The 22,671-nt window shown below is 40.6% G+C and overlaps 1 protein-coding gene across 4 annotated transcripts; it reads left to right on the top strand.

The window, feature by feature from the left end:
* Positions 1-90: 90 nt before the first annotated feature.
* LOC133161956 (SLIT-ROBO Rho GTPase-activating protein 3-like) lies at positions 91-22,502 on the top strand. Of its 4 annotated transcripts, none has more exons than XM_061290713.1 (22): positions 91-233; positions 5,860-6,055; positions 9,735-9,897; positions 11,130-11,192; positions 12,775-12,966; positions 13,276-13,404; positions 13,481-13,702; positions 13,783-13,884; positions 14,908-15,105; positions 15,215-15,299; positions 16,221-16,248; positions 17,398-17,428; positions 17,656-17,716; positions 18,115-18,192; positions 18,338-18,472; positions 18,586-18,691; positions 18,757-18,984; positions 19,403-19,476; positions 19,557-19,737; positions 19,882-20,019; positions 20,138-20,411; positions 20,493-22,502. In XM_061290713.1, exons 1-22 carry the CDS (start codon positions 167-169, stop codon positions 20,958-20,960), a joined length of 3,219 nt encoding a protein of 1,072 aa, XP_061146697.1. In that variant the 5' UTR covers positions 91-166; the 3' UTR covers positions 20,961-22,502. The 4 variants fall into 4 exon arrangements, 2 of the variants coding, with proteins under 2 accessions (XP_061146697.1, XP_061146696.1); XM_061290712.1 differs by lacking the exon at positions 17,398-17,428 and adding an exon at positions 16,660-16,762; XR_009716149.1 differs by lacking the exons at positions 18,586-18,691; positions 18,757-18,984; positions 19,403-19,476; ... (2 more) ...; positions 20,138-20,411; positions 20,493-22,502 and adding an exon at positions 16,660-16,762 and having other exon boundaries at positions 18,338-18,401.
* The last annotated feature ends 169 nt before the right edge of the window (positions 22,503-22,671 follow it).

Below are 22,671 nucleotides of genomic sequence, written 5' to 3'. Positions count from 1 at the left end.
CCAGATCATCAGGCCGCTGCTTCTTTCGCCCATCCCAACTTGAGCTTCATTCTCGGGCTATGTCGGGCCTCTGATCGCCGCCGCGGAGACGGAGCGAGTGCAGACGGAGTAAAGGTGCAGTCTCTTCTCGCCTCGACTAATCGGGCCAGCCAGCCTCCTTCCAACCATGTCAACGCAGGCCAAAGTGAAGAAGGACAAAGAGATCATAGCTGAATATGAGAGCCAAGTGAAAGGTCGGTGCTGCTCATCAGTGACAATTGTGCAACTTTACAACAAGCGTATGTGCGCGCGTGCAAAGCTGAGGGGTGGGTCCGGCTGCATATGCTCTTAAATGCATGCATCCCAGCGGAAATGTCCCAAACCACCTCCCTTTTATATCACCTTTTTGGCAGTACACTTTTGTCCAAACGTGACCAAACCGGTTCCGTTGGAGCAATGAAGACTGCAGGCTGCATGACGAGTAAGCAGCAGGCTGCATTGTCAGGCTACTGCAGATGACTTTCATGCTGCAGCTTTTAAGCTGCACACCCAACTGGGAAAATGGGTCTAATTCCTACCTTGGGAAATCTTCCCTAAAATCCGTCATGCATTTCAAATATACAATCTACAATACTAATGATAATGCAGACTCCAACAAAATGATCGTGTTGCAAGAGCAACTCGAAAAGGTCACCCAGCAAACAGTTGAGAAAGTCCATCAATAATGGATGGCGTCTGCATCAATTATAAACCATGAAAGGATTTTCCTTTCTGAATCTAAATTTGTGGCTAAGAAGGATATGAGCTGTTCTTTTGCAGGGTGTGCATGAAGCAATCAGATGCTGCATTGTCCTCCATTGTCCTTTCACTGTAGTGTCATATTCGATTGATCTGACAATAATCGTTTTTATGTGTATTTTTTATTTATTTTTGTGTCTTTGATCAACAAAACAAACAGTTAAAATAAACCATTATAGTCTGTTCAGGCTTACAGGGTGGACATTTTTTTGGCATAATGTTAAACTCTGCAACATGATTCAGTCAGCAACCTGACTGTGTATTGTTTAACATGTATTTTGAATTTTGAAAAGGTTTCTACGGGAATTGATATTACACAGCGACGGAGTGGACATGATAAACTTGGGACTGTCCAACTAAATCGATACTCACTGAGCTGTTGTGTATATTGCTAACATCCCTGAAGTTTCCTAAAGTGACAGCCTGTATTGTAAATTGATACTTACTCAGGCACCAGTAGGGGAAAAAATAATTAAATAATGCTTTTTTTCTTCTTTTTTCCACAAAAACAACAATTTCCAATGGAGGAAATGATCAAAGTTGATTACCAAACAAGCCTCATGCTTTAGCATGTTCTCATTGGCTCGCATATTGGTCGGTTTCTTTGCTCTTCGTCCTCGGTGATGGCTAGAAAAGCTGCCACGGCATTTTAGCTTGTTTCCATTTCACGAAAAGCTTCTAAGATGACATGTTAAGCTCATTTTGGAAGTGGGATTAGATCATCTTGAAGCGGCAAATGGGCTCATTTGACACTGACACTTGGCTACATTAATGCTGACTTACTGGCAGTGCAGTAGCACAATTAACACACACACATATTCTCACTCACTCACACACACAGAAATACTTGTGCTCTCTGCTAGAACTGTAGAACTGTACACGCTTGGACATGAATGTGTGAATATTGCCAAATATTTCATTGAGGAGCTAGTATTCATTCATGAAATGGAAAAATAGGTTAGTCATCTACTGGCCTCAAACTGATTGACAGTTTCTGTAACCTCAGCCTTCTGTTTAGTTGTTTTTTTTAATCACTAAATAATAAAAACATGTTTTTAATACTTTTTAATTCAAATACAATTAATCAATGGAATAATCAATAGAATAATCTAATATTATAATCTACACTAGCACATAGGGACTGTACCGTAATAAAAGTTTTTTGTTCCTCGGATGGAATTACATGTTTTTTCTTTAAATGACGATAAAAAATACAGTTTAGAAATAATGAGAAAAAATTGTTTGTATTGTTCCATGTACTGTAGGTTTAGTAACATACCGTTTTTTTCCGTGTATAGTGCGCAAAATTTAACGAATTTATTGTCCTAAAATCTGGGGTGCGCATTATACATGTTTTTTTATTTTTTATTTATTTTTTTATTTTTTTATTTTTTTTAGAAAACAAAACCAACAACAGGACTGACCGACAAAGTCGTGGAACAAAAAGACAGGGTGACATTACCAAAGACAGGAACAGAAAGCAAACAGACATCATGACAGTAACACATGCAATGATCCGACGGTGAGCGAGGGGCAGACAGGACTTAAATACAAAACACGTTACATCGATTGAGGTGACACAGGAAGAGAGGGGCGACGCGAACAGAAACTATGGCAACCTAGACACATAGCAAAACTGGGGACGAGACGTGACAAATGTCCCTCGAAATGAAACTTGAAATCACCAAGTTTTGGTTTCCAAGGGTGTTTTTATTCCTCTTCAACATCTCTCCCATACAGAGCCGCCTTTTTCACGTCCGCACGCCTCTTTCCCGTGCGCGCACGGAGCGCGATGGTGCGTTTATGAGCAGTCGGAGAAATCAACGCCAACAAAAAAAATTACATCCAGCCTAGTTAAGACCATACCAAAGACTATAAAAATGGGACCCATTGCCTCCCTGCGTGTGTGACGATCATTAAGACTTAAAAAAAAAAAAAAAAAAAAAAAAAGAATTCATAAAAAAAATTCAGAAAAATTGGGTGCGTATTATACATGGGTACAGGCTTTTTTCCAGCATCAGCATGCCATTTTTAGGGTGCGTATTATACATGGGGGCGCACTATACACGGAAAAAAACGGTAATTTGATTTTACTCCGTATTCACACACTTTTGTATGTCTTAGATATCTTTTCTTTCACGTTGGATACGAGCGGTTATGTTTCGCCATTGTCGCCTTATTAGGTGTAGATATACGCATTCCATGAAGTGCACGTGGCCCCAGCCTGCGGGTCTCGCTGTTTATTCATCATAATAAAAGAATGGCCAGGGTGACACTGCCTTGAAATGTCAGGGCTGCATTACGACAGCGAAACTACATCTCTGTTGCCAGCGTGTGAATCTGCAGACGTGTGCCGGCAGAGAAACCTGCTTGGAATGTCAGCACAGCACAATGTGGATTTTCCTGTCCTGCGGTTGCACAAACGGTATTTGAAGCGTTCACATCCAGGGAATGACACGTGAAGTCATGCACGCGTAGCCCCCCCCCAAAAAAAAGCATAGAGCGTCTGTGAGTGCATTGAGACGCTCACGGCCTTGATTCGAACCAAATGATGTCAACGTGTCAGTCTGGGTTAGGACACATGTGACTAGCCACCCATGGCTAATTGCATACGCAGCCCCGGAGAGCGGCACTAGCTAACCGGAGCAGGCTGCTTCCACGACAATGACTCCTTAAAATGGGATTTCTGCACAAGCAGGACAACTTGGCCCACTTGCATGCATGTACAGCAGAAGTTCGCCCATGTAGCCACTACATGCAAGTGCATCAGAGCATGTTCGCATTACATGACATGGGAGCGGCGCCGATTAAACCTCAGACTGCTTTTGTTCAAAAACAGGATCTGCTCAGCTTTTTCACTGACAGAAATTTCCCAGAGAATATACACGAATGGAATGTCAATCTTTTTTTTCAAGATGCACAAAACATAAATGGGAAATTCAAAATGTAAGACTCTAAAAGACATCATGGAGGATGTGATTGATAGCAGAGTAGAACGATAATAGTTTTTGGTTATTGCAAAGGTTTATCAACAAATAACTCCCTCTCTGCTAATCCTCACTCTTGGGAGCAGAAAAAAAATCACTGCCTGAGTACCTTTCAGTTAATCTGAAGATAAATATCACCTTGATAAAGCGTTATGGGTGTCATAGTATCGTAGCATTCTGATGAGCGTAAGTAAGAGTGCTGACATGACCTATGAAAGGATTGTACACAAATGACCTCAACTGATATGATTTCTGATGGGAAATTCAACTTTAAAAGTTCAACTACAAATGTATTCTTCTACTTCCACCTAAAGTGTGTTTTCCAATGTCCCAGAACACACCAGAATGTTGATTGTTTGAATCCCGTTATAATCACGTACTTTTAGACAAAGTCCTCATCCCTGTTGGTGTGCACCTTCACACTCACTTACATTTGACAGCTTGATGTAGAGGGGAACTTTTCAGTGTTTTACATGGAACTGTGAAGTGCTTGCCCATGTCCTCGCGTGATTATGGACACTCTGCGAAAGCTTGAATCATTCATCGCTTGTAGTGCAATATTGCACAATCCCTAGTAACAGTTTAGCTTCTAAAAATAGCCTGCCTGCTGGAGAGCAAATGCAAAAAAAAGATGTCTATTTGATGCCTCGCTGATGACATTATGTTGTCACATCAGTCTAAATGTTATCATTGGTTTGCTATATATACTCTGCAAAAAAAAAATTGCGGTCAATTTCAGCACAATGTTCCATTTTGGAGCTCATTGCTGCTTCGGTGCTCCTCGTTCTCGGTTGTGTATCGGGCATTTCCAAACAGAGGAAGTCGCCCGGTGTCCTTGACCAAACGCCAACGACTGGTGTCAAAAGAGAGGGCGGATTAGCTCGCTCTGGCTGTGATGCCTCCAGAGGCATGTAACCAGGCAACTGCATTACCAAAGAAAAACATGAGGGTGACATGTCCGACTGCATATTTATTTTGTTTTTATTTATATTCCTCTTCTTTCATTCATATTTTCACTCACATGATGGGAGAACATTTACAAACACCTTTTGTCCTAGAGTTTCCATCATTTTAAAACAGAATAAAAGCGCTTTTCATCATTGACGCTCTACAAAGTTCCTTTATGTGCGAACAAATCATATGCATGCTTGAAAACGTCTGTTAGGCCTCCTTAATGGCCCTCAACTGTTTTAATGGCTCATACAGACGTAGCGCCTAGTGTGTGCGTGGGTGTTTGTGTGTGTGCGCGCGCGTCAGTAAATGTATAATCAACACATTTTAACTAGACATGGTCATAATAACCAATTCATTGATAGTTGAGGAGATGTTTGTGTGAAATTGATTGGTGTAAATTGTGTTTGCAAATTATGACAGTCTGAGCAAGATGCTCTATTACAGCACATTGATCTCAATTAATGGAATTGATTCAGGGAGGCCAGTCAACCTACATGCTAACTAAGTTAGGCAACTGTTTTCACATTTTCTGGAAGGACTGCAAGTACCTTGTGGTCATGTTGACCTGCTCGTATTTCTAAACTAGCGACTTTTTGTTTAAAATGTTTAGTTGGGCCTTCAAGCTTGATTGTCTCTCTGGCTGCTGTTGTGTTATCTCTGCTAATTTGTTTTTTTTTTAAAGCGGAGAATGAAAGAAAACCAGAATTCAACTCCTATAATTTCCTCTGTGTCTGTGTATGATGGGAAGCAGCAAGTTTGCCAACCTCCTAATGTGAACTGCAGCAATGCTGCAATTAAAAGAATTCCCCGTATTTGCTGTTTTGAGACAAATCTTTCCGAAGGCTCTCACAGCACAATGCATGCTGACCTAGTTTGTTTTCCGTGCTGTCTGCAGCAATAAACAGACATGCATGTCACAAAATACACACACACACACGACGGACAAAGGCAGTTAGACATCTGCTTTTATCCAATTAGGATGTCTTTGTTCTGTTAAACAACTGGTTCTGCTAGCGTAATAGGTTCCTAACAAATTGCAGCTCTTCCAGTGTGTAACGTAAGAATGACAGCACCAAACATGGCCCACGTATTCCCATTGGCTCTTTGCCTACTTAAAGTGATGCCTCCTGTTGATCTGCAGAGATCCGTAACCAGCTGGTGGAGCAGTTCCGTTGTTTGGAACAGCAGTCAGAGTCCCGACTGCAGCTGCTGCAGGACCTGCAGGACTTCTTCCGCCGGAAGGCTGAGCTCCAACTGGAGTTCTCCAGAGGCCTGGATAAATTAGCAGAGCGCTACTCGTCCAAGATCCGCACTTCCAGAGAGCACCAGCATTTCAAGTGAGTTCCTGCATCGACCTTTCCATTATCCTTGTCAGAAGTGATCATTCTCTGTTGACCAATCGACAAGCAGCTGAGTATCTCAAATTTGAGAGTTGGTACCAGAACCAAACTACTGTAGATTAAAGGTTGGTTTAATAAATAAATATTTAATTTAATTTAATTTAAAAAAAAAATCATTGCTAGCCTTCATAACATGCCATACCCAATAATGTGTACTGCTTGGTAGAAGGAACAAAGGGATTAACAATAAAAAAAAAAGGAGGTATAAAGTATTGACCTGAAATGTAGCCAAGGCCAAGGAAGTCTGGCCTCGGGCTGCTGTGTTCCTTCCAACTAGGTCAGACTTAACCCACTCTACCAACCCCCGCCAAGCCAAGCTCGTCTTCTCTGTCTGCTTGTCATTTCATTTCCATTCTCAAACAACTTCACGCCAGACGCCGACGCTTCAATCCTCGAATTTCCTCACCGGTCACAGAGAATTAGTGAGCTTAGAGTCGAAGGAATGAAACGTTCTATTCAGAATGGTAAATGCTTTTTTTTGGGGGGGGGGGGGGGTAGATTTTAGTGTGGTCATGAATCAAACGCACCCTTAAGCGTTTTATATTTTGTCATCAACTAATAGTTTGTTACGAAACGTTACATACATTCAAATCACGCACATGTGAACATCAAATTCATGTCAGACATAACAAAGGTTGGTTATTCATGGGCAGTGGTGAGCTGTCTTGCTTGATTTCATTCTCTTCGGCCAATTACGTAAATGTAGTCAAAGCACGCAGAGCTGCCATGTCGGGGATGTAGATTAATGGAACGTTCAGTCTAAGGGAGAACCCAGTAAAATATTCCCATCGCTTCACTTCTCATGTCACCCGTTGTCCCGGCCCCAGCTCCTAAAGCTCCGCACCCTTCACTTAAAATGATCATCAATAGAAAGGCTTGATTTCACTCTCAGTTATTGTAATGAGTGCAAAGTCGGTCTGTCTCCTTTAAGAGTCGTGCTTTTATTTCTGACATCGTATAGACAAAGAGGACACGGTCAGACTGTCTATGATACAGAGTAGGGACAGCCATGATATTTGAGGAATTTATCGTTAGGTACTGTGGTGATGATGCGGAATTGAGTGGTCTGCAGATCTTACAACCTGCATCATTTAAGAAATAGTATGGGCAGTCTACAGCTGTCAAAATTAATCAACGATTATCAAATAATCAACAACTATTTTGATAATCGAATAATCGTTTAGAGACATTTTTTGTTAAAAATTCATGAAAACACACTGATTATCTTTTGTGTTTAATCAAAAGATTTTTTTTCCAAACTTTGATTAAACATCACCAATCACAAAATCGGTTTCAAAAACGTTGGTGAGTGGGACATTAATCCCTCTGGTCTGATATTAATTGTTGTTTAGTTGTTAAAATCACTAAACAATATATAATAATTGGTTACAAAACCCTCAATGAGCATGCACTATATTTTCATGTTGCATAAAATTGTATCCAATTATTTAATCAATTGATTGATAGAATATCATTCTAAAAACATTTGTAGTGACAGCTGCACAGCAGTCCTACTTCAGGTAGAAGTTTTTAGCTAGTCTTTGAATCACATACACCGAACCAGCTCTTGAGTAATATGTCGCAACAGGCTCGCAAACGAGGCAATAAAACCATCAAAACTGTTCCGGCACATGGAGCCCAAGCAGCAGCTGGCAAAAAAACAACAAGTGTTTGGAGTTTTTTCTTTTTAAGAAAAAAAGATTACCCTAAAAAGATGGAAGCAGCTTGTTGAATAGAAAAAAAAGCTCAAGACAATATTAAGTATAAATTTACTGCATTAGTTTCGATACCGGTCCGTCAAAATATGTCTTTGGGTGTTTGGGAACTGCTGGATTGATTGTTGTTTTTCCCAGCGTCAATCAAGCAAGGTAAGTTCAGCATGAAGCAATTACTTTCCAAGTAATGAACGCTAGCAATAGTTTTGCTTTTCTCCAGCTGAGTGCTGTTTTCTTGCCCTGCAAAAGCTTGGTCATGAATATTACTTTTTCTCGGCGATATTGAGGAGCAGCCAGCAGCAAAAGATTTTACAGTTAATCTCACGGCATCCAGTGTCGAGGATCAAACTCGTGCTTGGCTTTGAGAAAAAAAGCCTGCGGGAAGGGCGGCTTCACCTTTTTACTGCACTGGAATGGAAAAGGAATAACAAAAAGATGCTGATGCTCAGCACCCTGTATCTTTTTTGTTTTTTATCGACTGTAGCTTTTGTTTTAACTTTTGTTTGTCTGATGTTTGTACTTGGCAAATATTGTACTAGTAGTTGAGAATCAACAGTGCCTCTGCTGGTTGCATCTAAGTAGTGCACTCGATTTGCCCCATGATTCATCAAAAAATAAATCAATTACCGTAATTTCCGGACTATAAATCGCACCGGAGTATAAGTCGCACCAGCCATAAAATGCCCAAAAAAGTGAAAAAAAGACATATATGTATATAAGTCGCTCCTGAGTATAAGTCGCCCCCCCACCCAAACTATGAAAAGAAAATGCGACTTATAGTCCGAATATTACGGTACTCTTTAGACAAAGAACACATTAAGTTAAACAAGCTTCTCAGTGTTAACTGCAGAAATGAAAAAGCCAAACAATAACTCATCAGGGACAAAAACAATCAAAGATGTTGTATGACTTGAGAGAAAATCAAAGTGAATTTTATATATTTTTTAAAAAGCTCTTCAAAACTGAGGCAAGCTCTAAAAATAAGCACTGTGCTTCCAAATCGTCGTTTGATTTCAGAGACACTAAATCCAGACATAGCACAATAATAGTATATGTACCGTTTTAATGTTTCATATTTCATCTTTGTCAAACATTTCCCCTCCAACTTAGTACCGTTTCATCCTTCACAAAATCATTTCCAGTCATCTATCCCATAAGTAATAGTAGTTAAAAAACAATTCTGATCAGATTTTAGCGTTGGTCATTGACCGTCATGTCTTTATGAATTTATGATAAAGGTTTTTGTAGTCTTCATAACAGTTTGACGGTGGGAAAACAGACAGTCTTATATTTCCTAAAGAAAAAGAAGATAAACAAACTCTTCGGTGTGAACGTAATTGAACTCACATGCTCCCTCGAGCAATGAGGCAAGAGCAGCCCGCATGCTGGCTTTGTGCGTGTTTGTGTGTGTGTTTGTGTGTGTGTGTATGTGTGTGTCTGCGTGTCCATCCAGCTATCTTTATGAGGACCGAGTAAAATTCACAACCTTTCAGAAAAGGACTTTGAGATAGGGACAGTAGATAATCTAAAATTTTGTGCAGTGTTTGTTTGGTCGATGTGCTGTTTTGGGGTTTAGATGATAACTGCTTCAAGGGTTCTGGGAATGTATTTTCATGTCCTCACAATTGAGTTCTATGGTGGTAGCATTGTGGGCTAGCAGTTAGCACGATCAGCTTCATTGAAAATTCTGAATTGCCCTTTGGTGTGACTATGAGTTCCAATGGTTGTCTTGTGATGGGCCATGGCCATTGTTAGGTATGCTTGCTCATTTTCTCGGAAACCATTCACAAAGTCTTTGTTTTGCTTTTCCAAACATCTTAACGTACGTCAAATAGATCATAACTATCATCAAGCTTGCGTGTTTCCACCATTAACTGTTCATGCTGCTGTGGTTGTTTCAGGAAGGACCAAAATCTCTTGTCTACTATCAACTGCTGGTACTTGGTCCTGGATCAGACCCGGCGAGAGAGCAGAGACCACGCTACACTCAGTGACATCTACAACAACAACGTCATTGTCCGCCTGACACAAGTGGGCGACGATGTCCTCAGACTTTTTAAAAAGGTCAGCTTTGGAATGAAATGGATGAATGCGTGCAAGCCAGACTGATAATGCGTAACATACATCGTCACGGGTCACCGGCTTGAAATTCATAACTGGTACATACAATTGTCACGACAGAAAGAGGGTTCTCGTTGTCATAGGTGGTCTTAAATTACTGGCTAACTGAATCATCAGTTGTGCTTGAAGAATTGTTAGTGCCTAAATTGTAGTTAAGCATCTTTAACCCTAAATAGCTGCCACCGTACATGTTGTTGCATTTTCTATGCAAATGATTTAAAGACATGTGTAATAATTTAATTTATGTGAATAATTTATTGATTTATTATTATTATGATTATTATTATGACCATTTTTGTATTATTATTATTGCTGATCATAAATTCTGATCTTGTACAAGAATCTCATTGATAATTTCAGTACAACTGGGTATTTGTCTAACGGAGTCACGACGCTCTCATAACAGATGTGCATAATATGCGCTTTGTGTAAAGAAAAAAAAGTGGCTGTGGTTCAGGGGGTTGTGATGAATATTCTGCCCAAACGATCTGAAATCACTATCGCTCGACAGCAGAGGATAATTTATGCTCCTTTGGGGGTTCTGCAGTGTCACGATGGGAGCCTTGATGGGTTGGCCTTCAGCCAGCCAGCCCTGAGAGGCGTTAGGAACAGCCTGCAGAAAGTCTGTCTTCCCCCCGCTAAGAGTTTAGCGCAATTGGAGAAGTTCTTCAAAACAAAAAGCACGTTATGGTGCATTCATCTGCAGTGCTGTTTCATTGCTAATACACTACACATGTGGAACCGCAATGACTTGGGTGTTTATTGAGGAATACGTGGAGCGATTGTGCTGACGCTGACATTTCTTGGAAACACAAGGTTGTTGTTTTTGACAAGTGGTCCTTTGGGAGGTGGCAAAGACGTGAACTTTGCAGAGTCCCTCACCTCTGAACCCCCTCCTCCTCTGGGCCTGTTAGCACTGCCAGGGGATCATGTCAGCTTCGTCATAGCTGCTGAGCAACAGTAACTTCAGCCTCAGCTCTCAATCAGAGTAGTTGATACTGAATAACTTCATAGCACTGAGTCTAATAAAATGGTGGTAAAGATACGGCTCAGGGATCATATACACTTTGTTCTTTATTCCGGCCCACCGTCAAAATGCATTTCTTAGAATCACCCCTGGCCTTGAGCACAAGTCTGGCCACCCGTGTTCTAATGTTGACTAATATCTTTTACAGAGCAAAGACATCGGAGTGCAGATGCATGAGGAGCTTGTGAAAGTCACCACTGAGCTCTACACAGTGAGTCATATATTATTGTCCTTCTCTAATGTCCATAACAGGTTGTCTGGCCTTGCGTGCGTGTTAGCTGCAAGTCTCTCTCCATTGCTACATCCTGCTGCCTCTCAATTGTCAGCTGGCTGGCCTGACACTGCAGACGGCAGACTTGCTTGATCAGCACTTTATCCTCTAACTACTCCTGAGGTCACACACACATTTGCATTCATCTATTGTGAATTTCTCCCTGGGGTAGATGGGGAAAGTGGTTGTGTTTCTCGTAGCGGTGAAAATGAGCAGCTGCTGAAGGTCGGACACATCTGTTTGATGGGGAAGATTATTCGTTTTTGTCTGCATTCAGAAGACGATGCACACCAGTATTGTAACACTTTAAGTAATAAATGTTTATATGAATAGATGTTTTGAACACAAAGAGTGCAACAACACATGTAGACAGACAATTCCAAAGAGTAAATTATAGAATGTTTAAAAATAAATCAAATAAAAAATTGTCGTTTGTGGCAGTCAGTGTGGAACGGATTAATTTAGTCCTATTCATTTTAATGGAAAATGCTTTACGATATGACAGTTTCCAATTTCGAACAACATCACGGAATGAATTATACTAGTATCTCAAGGCGTGGTGGTTTTACATGAGTACACATTAAAATTGCAAAACTTGGGAGCTGCATACGCGATACGCTATTGATCGGCTGATGGATTCTTGCACTATTTGGTTTGCTATTGGGAGCGCGTTGCTTGCTGTCACTATGAAAGGCCCTTTCCTCCCTTCTTAATCGATCGGACTGTCCTTTTACTAAATAGCATGCAGACAGGGTTGCTAGGGAACCATAATTTAGGAGTGAGTCAGGCTGCGCCAGATTCAGTTTGTGGTTGTTTATTGGTCATTTGATTATTTAGTTAAGGGCTACTCTTGAAAAAAAGCATAGTTCATTTTAAGATGTGTGTTCTGGTTTGGGGATTTATTATGCTAGGTTTACCAACATTCTCATCAGGGTTGTTAACCAGACAAACTGGATTGAGCGCCTGTGTTATATAGTCGATTCATGGATTCGCACAACGTCACATTTAACTATCTTGATAAATCCTTTAATCGGTTGTCTGTCCGTGTTTGTGGCTACATTCCTTTCAGACAGTGTGTTGTGTTTTTATGGATGGGTCTTGGTTTGGTATTCAAGGGAGAAGACAAACAGGCAAACAGAGAGAAGAGAAAAACGACACACCCAGTTCAAAGCCTCCAATTCAGCAAGATGATTAAGTTACACTTCCTGTTGTGATGAATGGTAGTAAAAGCAAATACATAAGCCTGACAAACGTATTGCTGTACACAATGTGATAGGCCACCTTTCTCTATTCCGTGGTCATTATTTGGCTCTTTATTGAAAATCCAAGACATAAAAAATTTATTCATATAAGTTTTTCTCCTTTTTTTTTTTTTTTTAAATTAATTAATTTATTTATTTCCTGACTGACTCACAATTTATACATATACATTTTTCTTCTTTTTAAAATGTATTTATTAATTTAATTTATTTATTTATTTGCAGACTGACTCGCTTACTTAATGTATTGTGTATCATGACAGGTGATGAAGACGTACCACATGTACCACACGGAGAGCATCAGCGCCGAGGGCAAGCTGAAGGAAGCCGAGAAGCAGGAAGAGAAGCACATGGGCAAGGCCAACGACATCAGCGCCGCCTTGCTGCGATACGGTCACGACGAACGGCCGCAGCGACGGAGCTCGGTGAAGAAGATGGAGAAAATGAAAGAGAAGGTTTGTTTTTTGATAAGATACTGTCTATGCTGAATATTGACTTAATGGTTACCTGATATGATGGAAAAAGAATAGTTCATGATAGGTAGTGATGAATGCATAGTAAATGGTACAAAAGAGGAATATTATGCAAAAAAAAAAAAACATTTCCCGATATAAATTCCTTCGTCATCAGTAAAACTGACTTGCATTTTAAAATGCCACATTGTTGTTATTGTGTGGAACCAGTCGCGTCAACATTTGGCTGCAATGTTGTCACGCTGCACCCGCTTTGTTTATCATCATGCGTTGTGTTTCTCTTTCTCACAGAGACAAGCCAAGTATTTTGAAAACAAACTCAAGTGTACAAAGGCCCGCAATGATTATCTTCTCAATCTGGCAGCCACTAATGCCTTGGTGGGGAAATACTATATCCACGATGTGTCCGATATGATCGATGTAAGTAGAGCTACCTTGAAGATGAACACACATTGAGTAGACTAATTAGGATTATTTTTGAATTTCCCGCTCATAGTGTTGCGACATGGGGTACCACGCAAGCTTGACGCGAACCCTAAGAACCTACCTGTCAGCCGAATATAGCCTGGAGACGTCTCGACATGAGGGTTTGGATGTTCTAGAAGGAGCCGTGGACGCCATGGACGTACGAGGAGACAAGCACAAGTTCATGGACATGCACTCTCAGATGTTCTGCCCTCCAACACGCTTTGATTATCAGCCCCACATGGGGGATGAGGTGAGCAGGAGATAGCGAGCTCATCTCAAGGTCTTTTTGTTCTTATCAATTTGAATTTGTGTCCTGCTTTTTCCTGCCAGGTGTGCCAGGTGAGCGCACAGCAACCTGTCCAGACGGAACTCTTGATGCGATATCAACAGCTTCAGACTCGCCTGGCGACGCTCAAGATAGAAAATGAAGAGGTGACATGTTTTCTTACTGGGTCTAAATAAACATGTATGTGCCACGCTAACTTCAGTCAACATAGCACATGAAGTCAAATAACCTGTTGTGCAGGTTTAGACAATTTCCTACAACACAAATTTAAACATCAGCACTGTGGTTGGATATTAGAAGTCTTATCATAGAGTATCAAACATAAAGCCAAGAAATTTAGTAGGACAGGAGGAGAATTTAAAGATTGATATCTTCTGCTCTATGTGTGAAGTTTTGGGGGAGAATATTTTGACTGTCTATTACATTAAATATGAAGCTCTAAGCCCAGTGAAGAGTCATTAAGAAGTGCTCTAATTTTAAAAATGACATCATACGCTTACTAATTTTATATACTCGTATAAATGTATCGCTGTTATTGATTTCTCAATAATATTAGACAGAGTAACACATTTTTCAGTTAATGCTAGCTAAAGACGGAAGGAACAAAAGAACCACGTGCCTTATTGGTCTTCTTTGCAATGTTTTAAAGTCTCATTTTAAAATTTTATTTGAAGTAAATCTTCATTTTTTTATGAAACTCTGTTTTGTAACACATTTTTATTCAGTTAAACTCAACAAAATGTGTTATTTTAATTTCCAATGTTTAATAAAATAATGTATTCTCATTTTTAGAAATTAGTTTGACCTCAACTAATTATGTTAAGATCGTTTTAATATCCCTGGTTTTACTGGTTAGTGATATCTAAGTGGTAGAAAAGTCAATAATTGTCAGCAAAAAAAAAAAAAAGTAATGTTTTGATGATTGCTAGGCTTGTTTTAGTACTTGTCGCACTGGTTTTATCTGCAACTCTCACGTACTCTCAAAGAAATGATTAAAGATGACAAAATGTATTGTTAGTCTGCTTTGAGAAGAGGAATGCACACTGAAGACATAGACTTATTATTTCTTGTCATAATATGTCTGCTTTTCCTTGATAGATTGACTTGATGATAGATGTTTTAGGGAGTTTTTGGCAAATGTTAAATCCATGTGTGCGTGTTTATGTCAGGTGAGGAAGACTCTGGACGCCACAATGCAGACCCTTCAGGACATGCTGACAGTAGAGGACTTCGATGTATCCGATGCCTTTCAGCACAGTCAGTCTACAGAGTCGGTAAAGTCAGCCTCATCTGACTCCTACATGAGCAAGATCAACATCTCCAAGAGACGAGCCAATCAGCAGGAGACGGAGGGCTTCTATTTCACTGTAAATTCTGATAAGATATTGCAAAATATTTGCGTAAAAGCTCAAATATGCTGGCCGTGTATATATATATATTTTTTTTTACAATCAATTATTCTTTTCCTCCCTGCAGAAATACAAAGAGTACTTAAATGGCAGCAACCTTATAGTCAAACTTCAAGCCAAACATGACCTTCTGAAGCAGACACTGGGAGAAGGTGAGAATAATAAAATGCATACAAAACTGAAATTGTACTAATCACTAATCCCACACTTTAAAAAAAAAAAAAAAAAACTAAATTATTTAAATTATGAATATTTGATCTTGCTGACAAGGAGAATTTTTTGGGTTAATGTTAGCATTTAATGAGCACTCAGTGGACCTTCGCTAAACTGACTGTACTATTAAAAAATATATATTTTTAATTGCCCAAAAAGTTTTTATATTAAAAGTAATTATTCTAGAACTGTCGTTTTCTTCAATCTCTATTTAAGAAGGACAAAGTACTGGTTGTAAAAAGTTGATATGACACCAACTAAGCTTGTCATCTCGGTGCATTCTTGGTACCATTGGTAACCTTAAAATGGCGCAAACACTTTATGGAAGTAAATGAGATTATTAAGGCATGAAGGTTCTCCGTTTACATTGGCTTGAACTCGCACCCAAATGACTGAATGTTGCAACTACAAAGTCATTCAAGTTTTCTGCTGCATGGTTACAATTATGTGACATGAAGCGAAGTTGAGCAGAAAGCTGCTTTACACATGACAGAATGCTTCAACCATCCTTTCCTCATTCACTGATCAAAGTATGTGTGTTATGAAATTGTCCCCTTATAAAGCAACAACTCGAAAGCTGCTTACACTCTCTAGAGAGAGCAGTCTGGCTATCTGGGGGACTTCAGGGGGCTCTTGTCCCGTTACCACGGCGACGGATGAATGGTCGCTGCTTGGCGGCGTGACAAATGCAGCCATGCTACTCACCCCATTGAGTGCGCCTGAATAGATGGCTGTTTTCTCATAACACCCCTTTCCGTTTCCATCTGGCAGCCTTGCATTTTTTGGGCTGGCACTCAACTGTACCATTTGAAAAGCGTCGTATACTGATTTAGCGCCTTTTGTGCTCTGTTTCCTTTTAGGGGAGAGGGCTGAATATGGAACAACAAGGTAAGATGTCCCGTGACAAGCGAGACAATAAAGTGGGCATTGATTTTTAAAATCCTTCCTTTGGTGTCCATGAATATGACAAAAAATGAGATCTCAGTGTGGGAATGGGAATGTCAAAGTTAACATTGCGTAAGACAGTTATCGGTTTGTTATGATTACAAAATCAGATTATTATTACGATTCGCCAATTGAGAAGCTAGCTTTTTTTTTATCTTAGAAGAAATTGACAAAGCTAAGCTACAGACAGCATCTAAGTTCTCAGTTGTGTGCAAAATGCTATTTGATTCCATAAAAGTCGGATATTAGAAACAGTCAGAGTCAAATCAAGGCGTGATTTTTGTGAAGTACTCCAGCATTATTATTTGTAATTGTCATACCAACCGTGCACCCCCCACCCCACCCTTTCCCCAGGCCCCCCATACTTCCCCCTAAACCTCAGAGAATGCGGAAGTCTAGACCTCGCTCCATTTTTAGGCGTAAGCTGTTTAACGGCAATATGGAGGCCTTCATCCAGGTACGAGCCCCATTGTGTGCTCTTTGTCTCTTGGTGAGCTCCGCTATTTCTCTGGTGGTCTTTTTGATTTTTTGTTTTTTTTTTCCCCGTCCCGCTCATCTTTGGGCCACGCTTTTTACCCATACGTCTGGCTCGCTCACGCTCTGACTCTCCTCTTGCTCGTCGCCTTGTCCTTCGCCGTCTGCTCGTCAAGTCAGACACGGGCAAATCAAGCAAATGTGAAGCTGCAGTTTGCTGTTAACGCTCTCATCCCTGGACAAATGAAGTCCACTCGTTCCTTAAACATGCCGCTTGGCCGTGTCAGACTCTTTCAAATAAAGTCCGCAAAACACACTCAGTCCAAATCAAAAAAAGATCATTTGCAGTACAATGCTATCAAAATCAGCTGCAGGTTTTGAAGTGAGATGTGTATTCTCCTCCTCTGACTTGAATCTAGCCCCCCTCCATCCCAACGTCCGCCAAGCCCCATGTCCTTGTGTCTTGCAAAGACACTGAATTGATGCTTTGGCATTTCCAGGCCTCCTCTTTTTTTTTTTCTCTCTCTCTCTCTGTGAGATCTGTCTTCCTCACTAACTTGTTTGTGGTTGTTGTCGCCTCTCTTCCGCCGTCTACGTGCCTTACTGCTCTCTGCCCAGGGGAAGACGGAATGTCCGAGCCAGGACTCAGGTACACTGTCCTACAGCTTGGTCGCAGTACCATTTTGCTATATTTTCTGGGCCTCTGTTCTGTTGGTGCTTCTTTAAGTGTACATGCTGTAATAATCACATTGATTTTATAGTGTTGTTTGGTAGCTGTAACATTTGATATGATTCGATTAAAACAATGAATACTTGATTAATTCTGTCATTGTGTTTGTTGCCCATCTGCTTTTAATAATTTGAATGTAACTGCAGGACTCTGGGCAGCCCATACCAGTGGTGGTTGAGAGTTGTGTCCGATACATCAATCTTTACGGTGGGTTCACATGTTCCATGACTTTATTACTTAATATTTCCTTTTTGTTTTCCATCATTTTCTATTATTTCTAATTTAATTATTTTCTCTAGTAATTAATTAATAATGTATTTTATTAAATAATTTCTATAATTTTCTAGAATATTCAACTCCATATGTTAGCAAATAGTAAATAAATCTAACACTAAAACTGATCTAGAGAAATAAACTAAAATATTCTAAAAGCTAATTAAAAATAATTCAATTTAAAAAAAAAGCCAAAATGAAATAACTAAACTATCATGAAAAATCCCAAACTATTAGAACTATTCAAATCTCTTGAAAACGTTTTTGTCAGATTTGGAAAGTAAGAAATGAAATGATATTTTCTCTATTAAAACGTATTTGTATGGTTACAGGTCTTCAACAGCAAGGTATATTTCGAGTTCCGGGATCCCAAGTGGAAGTCAACGACATTAAAAATGCATTTGAAAGAGGTCAGAGCCAGTCATTTCATCTTTGTAGATACATAATTTATGACATCTTGACGTCATAGTAAATATACAGGCATCATCCAAACATCATATCAAAACTTTGATTTGTAACATTGCCTAAGAGGAAGGTTCGATTGTGTCTGTGTAGGTGAAGATCCGCTGGTCGACGATCAATCGGATCATGACATCAACTCTGTGGCCGGCGTACTAAAACTCTACTTCAGGGGTCTGGAGAAGCCGCTGTTCCCTAAAGAGCATTTCCTCGACCTCATCTCCACTACGAGTGAGTCATCTAACAGGAAACTTGCCAAACGTGAAGCTTCCTCGCATTCACGTTAAACATGGAAAATCTCATTTATGTCTATCAGATCTTAAACAAATGTGTTCTTATTTTAGAGTTGGACTTTGGTTCCGATCGAGCTCATCACCTCCAGCGGATTGTTGCCACTCTCCAGCCACCCGTGGTCATCGTCCTGAGATACCTCTTTGCCTTTCTAAATCAGTAAGTCTCCTCACAGCAAGTGAGTGACAGCTCCGCTGTGTCGCTAATTGCCTCCGCTCCTCCAGTTTATCCCAGTACAGTGACGAAAACATGATGGACCCTTACAACCTTGCTATTTGCTTCGGCCCCACGCTGATGCCCATACCGGAGGACCAGGATCCCGTGGCCTGTCAAGCGCACGTTAACGAGGTCATTAAGACCATCATCATCCACCATGAAGCCATATTCCCAGGCCAGCGTGAGTTGGAGGGGCCTGTATATGAGAAGTGCATGGCTGGAGGCGAGGAATACTGGTGAGTTTTATATATCAATATATATGAATAATATATTAGCTAATAATATATCTATCCAGAAGTGTACAATATCTCATTGCTATGAAATGTAATCAATATGATATCGTTTTGGGATGAAACTGGTCATTTGTACCCAAACAAAGCATGAGGTTGTTTTCGATCTGGGTTTTACACATATGATAATTGCTCCTAATTACTGCAAAGATTTAAAGTCTTGCGTTTCATTTTCCAAATTAAAGCCTTGATCCTTGAAAATGACACTTAAGCCTTACTTCTGTCATTTTAATGCCAAAGTTCTTATTGATATCTTCCGTATTTTTATTTCCACCAACAAACACTCCACAGATGCCGAATGAAATGTCAATATTTATATTAATTTCCAATATGGTTATTGTTGCAATTTCTTTTGTCCGCTCAGTGAGAGTCCACACAGTGACGCTGGCGCTCTCGATGAGGTGGACAACGGTACTGGACCTAACACAAGTGACGATGGTGAGTCACAGCTAGTTCAAATAATCACTCATCCATCGTATTGCTACAAAATCTGATTTGGTTGAACTTCTTTTCGACAGAGCTGGAGCAGATAGAAGCTATCGCCAAGTTTGACTATGTGGGGCGAACTCCAAGAGAACTTTCCTTCAAAAAAGGAGCCTCGCTGTTACTTTACCTGCGAGCTTCGGAGGACTGGTGGGAGGGTCGACATAACGGTGTGGATGGTCTCATCCCGCACCAGTACATTGTGGTGCAGGATATGTATGTAAAATGTTTTTTTTTTTTTAATTCAAATATGTAGATGTTAAAACAACATGAAGTACATCCTGCCTTTGCAAAGACAATATTTGCGTTTTGCTTGATACTGACAAATAGATACTATTTTTTTTTTCTAATCTGGTACAGGGATGATGCATTCTCAGAAAGCATTCAAAGGACTGACAGTGAGAGCAGTAGTGGATACCACGAAGAGCGATCATCATCCAGACACCAGTCTTTATCTGAACACCCTCTGGAACGTCGCTTCGGGCCACCAATTGGAAGGTGAGTTAGAATTCAAATTCATATTGATTTTTTAACATTGTTTTAAATTATGAGAGCCTACACTGAAAACATAAATTTACTCCGGAACAATCGATTGATTTCAAACGCACCCTTCTAGGGCAAGAGTGCGGTCAGATGGAGCTCCCCTTCAGCGCCACAGGAACGGCGACGGCCACAGCCCCACCAGACCCGCCGACGGGCCCCCGAGGGTGGCGCCTCGACCGTGCAGCCCTCACAAAATAGCTATGAGCAGGGGCCTCACAGATAGTCCGGAGAAGCGGCGACTCGCCAACTATGGGGCCGCCGGGCACCCTCAGCGGTCGTCGCCGGTCACCTCTCGGCACGCCGGCATGGGAGACCACAAAACGCTGGAGGCAGAAGCCCTCGCGGATGTGCGTGGTGATAGATAACGAAGGATTTTTACTGCTAGCATCAATTTCTTAACTTTTCTGTCCGTCTGCCTTGTTTTTCAGGACATAGAGAAAACAATGAACACAGCCCTCCATGAGCTATGTGAGCTGGAGCGACAGAATGTGGCCAAACACGCTCCTGATGTTGTCTTGGACACGCTGGAACCTCTCAAACATCCCGGCGGCGGTGGCCAGGACGTCCCCGGAAGCCCCCTGCACACCATGGTCATCAGAGATCCCGAAGCGGCTCAGCGACGGAGCGGCAGCAGCTCCTCCTCAGAAACCATGACCACGTTCAAACCCGCCCTGGCGGTGCGCAGGCCCAACGCGCCCATCAGGCCGCCGCCCGTCAGACCGGTCCGGCCGGCTCCCGTGCTCACGCAGGGACAAGGGCCACATCGCTCCAGCAGCTCCAGTTCGTCAGGTCTTGGCAGTCCTGGCATGACTCCCACTGACAGGGTTTTCCCTAAAGCTCCTTCCCCTTCGCCGTCCACCTCATCTTCGTCCTCAGACAAACAGGGTAACGCATAGTCATGGCGGTTAGACCCAAATCAAGAATTGCAAAACAGGGACTGATCGCTACACAGCACTTGTTCAATCCAACTGCTGGTTCCCGTCAAACCGCCACTCACACTTTGACTTAAATAGTCAATAATACACTTACTTAGCATAGATGTTGAATTTAAAATGGATGCACTGGAAAGGCCCCTTGTTCACCAATAATAAGGACCATGTCAATGACTTTTACTAGGGTACAAATATGCTGTGAGCTGGAACTTTTCTGCCCTTGTCAGTGTGAGGCAAAGTAGTAGCAAACCACTAGGCCATCTTTTAAACTGATTGAAGTAAAGGTTTGGATGTCCTAATGGCCTACAGTGAAGCAGGTTTAGTATATCAGGCGAAACAGACCACCCTAAAAATTGACATTTTGTTGTATACATTTTTAAATTTGGAATATTTTTATAGCTTTGAATTATTTGGTCATTTTATGACCCTTTTAAATTTTCAGAAAATGAAGAATTCCAAATGTTTTGCAGTGAGTGATCTACCTGATTTTTGATCAGAGGATCAGAATCTGGACACCCCAACTAGAACATCTGGATGGTATAATGAAGGTGTCAGGCATTGAAGTTGCTACCAATAAATACTGTGGCAGGCTTGAATCGTGGCTCCCTCCAGTGGAAGTAGGAAATATTTAACTGGTATCTCCATATGGATGGCAGCTCAAGAAAATTATTTAACTCACCAAAAAAAGATTTTTTTTAAAAGGTACATTTACAAAGCAGACTGTTTTAATGTCTTTTGTAACTTAAGACCAATGCCATCTCATAAAAAAAAAAATGCATAGGTTTGTTTGATATCTCTTAAGGTGCCGTCAGTGCAGTATAAATGTGAATGCCACTTATACTGCATATTCTCGATTTTAGCATCTAAAGCACAAAAATTACTTGATGGTTTTCACCAGTTTTACCATCTCTGCTATCAGTGAGTGTGATTGCATGTTAGCGTCAGTGGTCTGCTACCGTTGAACCTTTGATTATTGGATGGACTGACCAAGCACAATCAAAACTTTGCTTAGGGTATTTAATAGAAACATCTCAAGGACATTGGCACTTTGTAAAGGACTAACCACACACGTCGTTCCTGTAACTTTTACGTAGGATATGAAGAAAATAGCAAAATCATATATCAATGTAGATTTAAAAAAAAAAAAGAATCTGCAAAATAGTAGAATTCCTGCGATGAACTACTAATGCACTTACAAATATTTGCAGGAATTGTGCTGCGTTCGTGTTGTTGATTTTGTACTAGAGTACATCAATGAAGCTTGTCGCCATGTCTGGATGGCACATGGTCTCGCTTTAGATCAGCTCTTTGTCGTCCGTCTTGCCGGGATGATCGATATATCTTTTCAAATGTAACAGGTACGTTTAATCGAATGCATACATGCTGTTAAAATGACGACTTGTACAAATAATGTATGATAGGAACAGGATATATTATCATCTAGTCTGTAGATTTCTTTTGTAACTCTTATCCTTGCACAAGCATTAATTAAAGAATACATTGGGAGATTTTCTCATCATCATATTTGTCTTCAACCACACTTGCAAAATATACACACGCTATATTGTAGAAGTCATTTATTAATTTTAACCATTTTTGCCATTTCCCAGATGAGTGAATGGAACAAGCAAGAATTATCAAGCATCTTTCCATTTTTGGAATTTCAAAAAGAAAA

The sequence above is a fragment of the Syngnathus typhle genome, linkage group LG11 (genome assembly GCF_033458585.1).
Source record: "Syngnathus typhle isolate RoL2023-S1 ecotype Sweden linkage group LG11, RoL_Styp_1.0, whole genome shotgun sequence".
Lineage (NCBI taxonomy): Eukaryota > Metazoa > Chordata > Actinopteri > Syngnathiformes > Syngnathidae > Syngnathus > Syngnathus typhle.
Note: the sequence above shows the minus strand (reverse complement) of the source record. Positions and strands in the feature narration are given on the sequence as shown.